This window comes from Amblyraja radiata, chromosome 7, assembly GCF_010909765.2.
Source record: "Amblyraja radiata isolate CabotCenter1 chromosome 7, sAmbRad1.1.pri, whole genome shotgun sequence".
In the NCBI taxonomy this organism is placed as follows: Eukaryota; Metazoa; Chordata; class Chondrichthyes; order Rajiformes; family Rajidae; genus Amblyraja; species Amblyraja radiata.
In genome coordinates, this window is record NC_045962.1 from 34,830,080 (window position 1) to 34,836,166 (window position 6,087).

A 6,087-nucleotide genomic window follows, 5' to 3' on the forward strand; every position below is an offset into this window, starting at 1 on the left:
CAGCAGAAAGACAATACATGGTTACAATCAAGCCATCCACAGTGTACAGGTACATGATGAAGAGAATAACGTGAACTTCTGCTATCCCTCACTCATCGACCTAAAATAAAACACTGTGTCTGTATCCTACCTTGTGCTATGTTTTATTCATCCAACACTCCTGTGCCTGCAAAACTACAAAGGTCCATGGTGAAGGAACACCTCAGTGTTAAAATGTTAATGTTTGAATTTAAAACTCTCTATGGATAGACCTTTTTTCTCTAAAATCTGCTTCAGCCTCACAACACTCAATTGCCTCCACTGATGCTGCTTGACCTGCTGAGTTACACCAGCACGTTGTGTTTTACTCAAGAATCCAGCACTGCAGTTCCTTATATCTGCAGGTACACAAAAATGCTGGAGAAACTCAGCGGTTGCAGCAGCATCTATGGAGCGAACGACTGAAGAAGGGTTTCAGCCCGAAACGTTGCCTATTTCCTTCGCTCCATAGATGCTGCTGCACCCGCTGAGTTTCTCCAGCATTTTTGTGTACCTTCGATTTCCCAGCATCTGCAATTCCTTCTTAAATCCTTTTATCTGCATCCTGATTGCCAAACACTAACTCCCCTTTCCATTTCCATACTGACCTTTCTGTCCTGGGCCTCCTCCATTGTCAGAGTGAGGCCAAACGCAAATTGGAGGAACAGCACCTTATATTTCGCTTGGGCAGCTTACAACCCAGCAGTATAACTATTCATTTCTCTAACTCCAAGTAACCCTTGCATCCCCTCTCTCTCTGTCCCTCCCACACCCAAGTCGTTTCACTGTCGTCCAGCTGAGTTTTACTCGACTATTCATTATCATCTTCCCCATGGCCAACAATAAACCATTGTGGGCTCTACCTTTCCTTGATCATCATTGATTTTTGCATATCTTTCATTTATGTTCTCTGTACCTTCTACATCTCCCCCCCTCCCCCCCCCTCTGTCTTTCAGTCTAAAGAAGGTTTCCGTCCTGAAATGTTGCCTATTCCTGTTCTCCAGAGATGCTGCCTGACCCGCTGAGTTACTCCAGCATTTTGTCACTCCACTATTAAAATCTGAACAAGGGCCCCGACCCAAAACATCACTATCCATCCATGTTCTCCAGAGATGCTGCATGACCTACTGAGTTACTCCAGCATTTTGTGTATTTTTTTTCTGAGGACATCCTGTGTATAATCTGTCCTGAGATCTGGAAAGAAGACTCTTCCTTTCTTCTTCCTGACCCCCCCCCCCCCCCTCCTACCCTCACATCAGTCTGAAGAAAGGTTTTGGCCCGAAAGGTTGCCTATTGCCTTTGCTCTATAGCTACTGCCTCACCTGCTGAGTTTCTCCAGCATTTTTGTCTACCTTACCTTTTTAACTCTCTTTCCACTTTAAGATGTGCCATAAAGCCTTGCTTTCTGAGCAAGCTTTTGGCCATTTTAGTTCCGTTTAGTTTATTATCGTCACAGGCACTGGGGTACAGTGAAAAGCATTTGTTTGTATGCTATACAGTCAAAGAACAGACTATACATGAATACAATCGAGCCGTCCACAGATAAAGGATAGATTAATTAATAGTAGTAGATTTAGAGGGATATGGGCCAAAAGCAGGCAGATGGGACCAGCATAGATGAGGAAGGAAGCATGGGCAGTTGAGCCTGTTTTCACGCTGTATGACTGACTATGACTATGATAAAGGGTACAGCATTTAGTGCGGGATAAAGTGTGATTAAAGATAGTTCAAAGGTCTCCAATGAGGTAGACGGTAGGTCAGGACCGCTCTCTAGCTGGTGAGAGGACCGTTCAGTTGCCTGATAACAGATGGGAAGAAACTGTCCTTGAATCTGGAGCTATCTGTCCTTGTGGCCATTTGCAAGGCTCACAGTCTAACCGTGTCCGATGGCACCTCTCTGTAAAGAGCTTTGGGACATGTCACTACATGAAAGGCATGAGATGAGAACATGGTATTGTTGATTGTTTAAAATATCCGAGTCACCCCAGTTTGACCTGTACTCATTCCCCATATTCTAACACAGCTGTGAGCTGAAAGGAATGGCCGGAAGCATTGAGCCTATTTATCAGCTTGTCACCTTTGTATTTTTTGTGTAACGTTCGGGACTGGTAGATCACTTCAGCTTCCTCGGTAAGCGACCACTAGATTCATGTGGCAATTCATTATAAATGTGTCCCTTTTGATAAACTATTCCACACATTGCAACAGGTATAATTGTTTAGGCGGGACCAAAATAATGATAGGCTTTACTTTAGGTTTCCTGTGGATCAAGAACATGTTATTGGCCAGTTCAATAATATTCTTGGCCACACGGTATGATGTATCTGGGGATTAACAGCAGTGTTTAAATGATAAACATGAATAAATTGCCATTTAACTGATAAAAGAAAATTGTAATGGAGGCCAAACATGAATAAAATGTAAACATCCAATTAAATGATTTAGACACAAAAATATGCTCTATTATTCCACTTCTCTATCACACTCTTCTCATTCCATGGACATATTGAAAATATTAACACGGATTTGTTCTGGCCTTTTCTCGCCTCCAGTTCCCTCCTCTCCCCCTCCCCCTCCCCCCCCCCCCCCCCCCCCCCCCCTCTGTCTTTCAGTCTAAAGAAGGTTTCCGTCCTGAAATGTTGCCTATTCCTGTTCTCCAGAGATGCTGCCTGACCCGCTGAGTTACTCCAGCATCTTGTGTCTGCCTTCGGTGCAAACCAGCATCTGCATTTCCTTCGTACACATATTAACACAGCCGTTCTGATGAATTTAAACTAAAATGGGACTGCAAGATTCCTTTGGAAAAATCTACCCGCTGCCTCAGCAAGTTACATGGGAACCATTTTATCGTTCTGTAAATTGTGTCTAACTTCACAAATATGCAATAATGACTACAAAAAAAGTTATCCACCCACTGAATTCAGAGGTGGCCATTACATTCCACAATTGTCAAATCCACAGCTGAGAAAACCTCCCCCACAATTACAAATTAAGCAAAAAAACCCCAAAGAATTTACAGCATTTTTTAACTACTTTTCAATTATCCGCCTTTCCCAGTGACTGACATGATTCACAAAACATTACGCGCTGAAGAATGAAAATGAATGTAGATTTTAAGAAGACCAGAGTTGTGCAAAGATGTTGGCCTGGCGACTGTTCTAAGAATTCCACTGCTGGGAACATGACAAGCCTTCCTTTGATGAGCCTGCCTGTGTTTCTGCAACTTCCTTCTCAGTCACTTCCTTCAAATTAAAAAAAAACCCTGCCCAAAGAACTACGTGCTTCAATTTTTTCAGAGCGAGATTGATGAAAGCCTCACTCGCCGACTCACTGTGGAGCAGAACCAGAGCCAAAAGCAAGAGAGAAAAGCCTTTGTGTTACCTTTTTAGCTTGCTGTAGACGGTGTGTGCGAGGGCCATATCCCATCGGTGGCACAGACAGCAGCATCTTTTACCGATCTTGGGTGTCACACCAACAAGCCGCACAGGGGAGATTATGTTCCACAGGAAGCGAAGCTCGAACAGCGAGTCTACAAGCCGGCCAATTTGTAGGGGGAACGCCACATAACTCACTGCTGTACACGGACAGTCCCTGGCAGATCAGTAGGCCTGAGTATTGGGAGGAGTCTGTACAACCACAGGGTAGAGGGAGGAGGAAGGCTGAGATCACACTGATGAATGAATGGCATTATGCCTGGGGCAGACGCAGGCAAATCCTTTCTGCAGAAAGTGATACAAAAAAAAAGAGGAGCCATTGTTTTCAGTTAAGAAAGATACCAATTATGAACAATTTTCTTGCATTGAAGCTCTAAACACGAACATTTAAAAGATTAAATAATGGTGTAATCAGTGCAAAACTCACAAACAAAGTGATTATGCACTAAAACTGGACAGAATCCTAGAATCATGCAGCGTGGAAACAGGCTCTTCGGCCCAACTCATCCATGCCAACTAACATGTCCCATCTACACCCATGCCAACTAACATGTCCCATCTACACTAGTCCCGCCTGCCCGCGTTTGGCCCATATCCCTCTAAACTTTTACTATCTATGTACCTGTCCAAATGTCTTATAAATGTTGTTATAGTATCTGCCTCAACTACCTCCTCTGGCAGTTCATTCCATATACCCACCTCCGTCTGTGTGAAAAAGTTATCTGGGTAGAATAAAGGGAAGCACAAGATACTGTAGATGCTAATTTACCAAAAAGATGCAAAGTGCTGGAACAAGGGTTCAGACTCAAAATGTCACCTATTACTTCTCTCGAGAGATGCTGCCTGACCCGCTGAGTTACTCCAGCATTTTGTGTCTATCTTCAGTAAAAAAAACAGCATCTGCAGTTCCTTCCTACATGTTCAACAATGGAAAAGCAAATATTCCAGGATTGGGGATGATCAGCCATGATCACATTGAATGGCGGGGGGAAGGGCCGAATGGCCTACTCCTGCACCTATTGTCTATTGTCTATTATCTATTGATACCTGGTGCATTCCTAAAAAGACTGGTCTTTTTGAACAATATATTTACTAGTAAAATGCAAAGATGTAAAATTTGTTTAAATGAAAGAAAACAACTGCTGGAGGAATTCAATGGGTTGGGCAGCATCTGTGGATGTAGAGGGATGCTCTACGTTTTAGATCAATCTCAGGATCACGACTGAGAGTGGAGGAAGGGGGGAGGGAACCATAGAGCCAGGTGGAGGGAGATGGGGAGGGAGGGTTGCAGATGTACGCGCTGGAGTTTAGAAGGATGAGGGGATGGGGGGACCTCATTGAAATGTACCGATTAGTGAAAGGCCTGGATTGAGTTAAGTTTGAGTTTTGATTATTGTCACGTGTACTAAGCTACAAAAGCTTTTGTTGCATACTAACCAGTCAGTGGAAAGACAATACATGATTACAATCATGCCATCCACAATGTACAGATACATGATAAAGGGAATAATGTGAATAACGTTTAGTTCAAGGCAAAGTTCAGCAAAGTTTGATCAAAGATAGTCCAAGGGTCTCCACTGGGGTAGATGGTGGGTCAGGACTGCATTGTTGCCGATAGTTCAGTTGCCTGACAACAGTGGCAGAGTGGATGTGAAGAGGATGTTTCCACTAGTGGAAGAGTCTAGGACCAGAGGGCACAGCCTCAGAATAAACGGACATACAGTGCCTTTAGAAAGGAGATGAGCAGGAATTTCTTTAGTCAGAGGGTGGTGAATCTGTGGAATTGCCACAGATGGCTGCGGAGACCAAGTCATTGGGTATTTTTAAATCAGGTATTGACAGGTTCTTGATTAGCAAGGACGTCAAAGGTTATTGGCCGAAGGCAGGAGAATGGGACTGAGAGGGAGAAATAGATCAGCCATGACTGAATAGCAGAGTAGACTCAATGGGCTGAATAGCCTAATTCTGCTCCTATGACAGAAACCTCGGATGGGCAGATGGAGCTGGGATTGAGAATGGGCTTCGGGAGACAACGGCTGGTGGGTGAAGGGAAGAGACAGATAAGGAGAGTGAAGAAAGAGGTGGATAGAGCCGGGAGGGAGTGGGGGAGAGAGACGGAGGCTGGAAGGCGATGCGGAGACACAAAAGGCTGCAGATGCTGGAATCTGATAAGTAAGGAAAGTGATAAGTGGAAGCAGATAAGGGTGGGACAGCAGACGGCTAGAATCGGTTGGGAGGAGGGAACAGAGGTGTGTGGGTGGTGGGCAGGTGGAACTAGGTGGGGGAAAGGGAATGGAACTGAGTGACAGAGGGCTCATGAGGGTCAGAGGAACGTAGGCAGAACTGGCAAGCTGAATTGAAGAATTTATTGTTCATACCATCAGGTTGTAGACTACCCAGGCAGAATACGAAGAACAACATCTCTGCTCTCCTTATATCTCCCCTCTCCCCATCTCTTCTCCCCCCTTGCCCAACCTCTCTCTCCTCTCCCTTACGACTTCCTCCTCCCACCCTCCCCACTCCACTCCCCTCTCCCCTTTTTCTCTTCCACTTCTTTTCCACTCCCCTCCTCGATCCCTTTTCTTTCCTCCCTCCCCTTTCTTCCTGCTCCCCTCTCCTCCTCCACACTTTTCCT

At 44.8% G+C, this 6,087-nt stretch overlaps 1 protein-coding gene across 3 annotated transcripts in view; it reads right to left on the reverse strand.

The window, feature by feature from the left end:
* The window catches only part of rbms1 (RNA binding motif single stranded interacting protein 1), an 82,623-nt gene extending 78,957 nt beyond the window's left edge, over positions 1 to 3,666 (reverse strand). For all 3 annotated transcript variants that reach the window (XM_033024141.1, XM_033024143.1, XM_033024140.1), the window contains exon 1: positions 3,400 to 3,666. In XM_033024141.1, the coding sequence (XP_032880032.1) occupies positions 3,400 to 3,465 (66 nt within the window). In that variant the 5' untranslated portion in view covers positions 3,466 to 3,666. The remainder of the gene's footprint in view (positions 1 to 3,399) is intronic.
* Between the last annotated feature and the right edge of the window lie 2,421 nt (positions 3,667 to 6,087).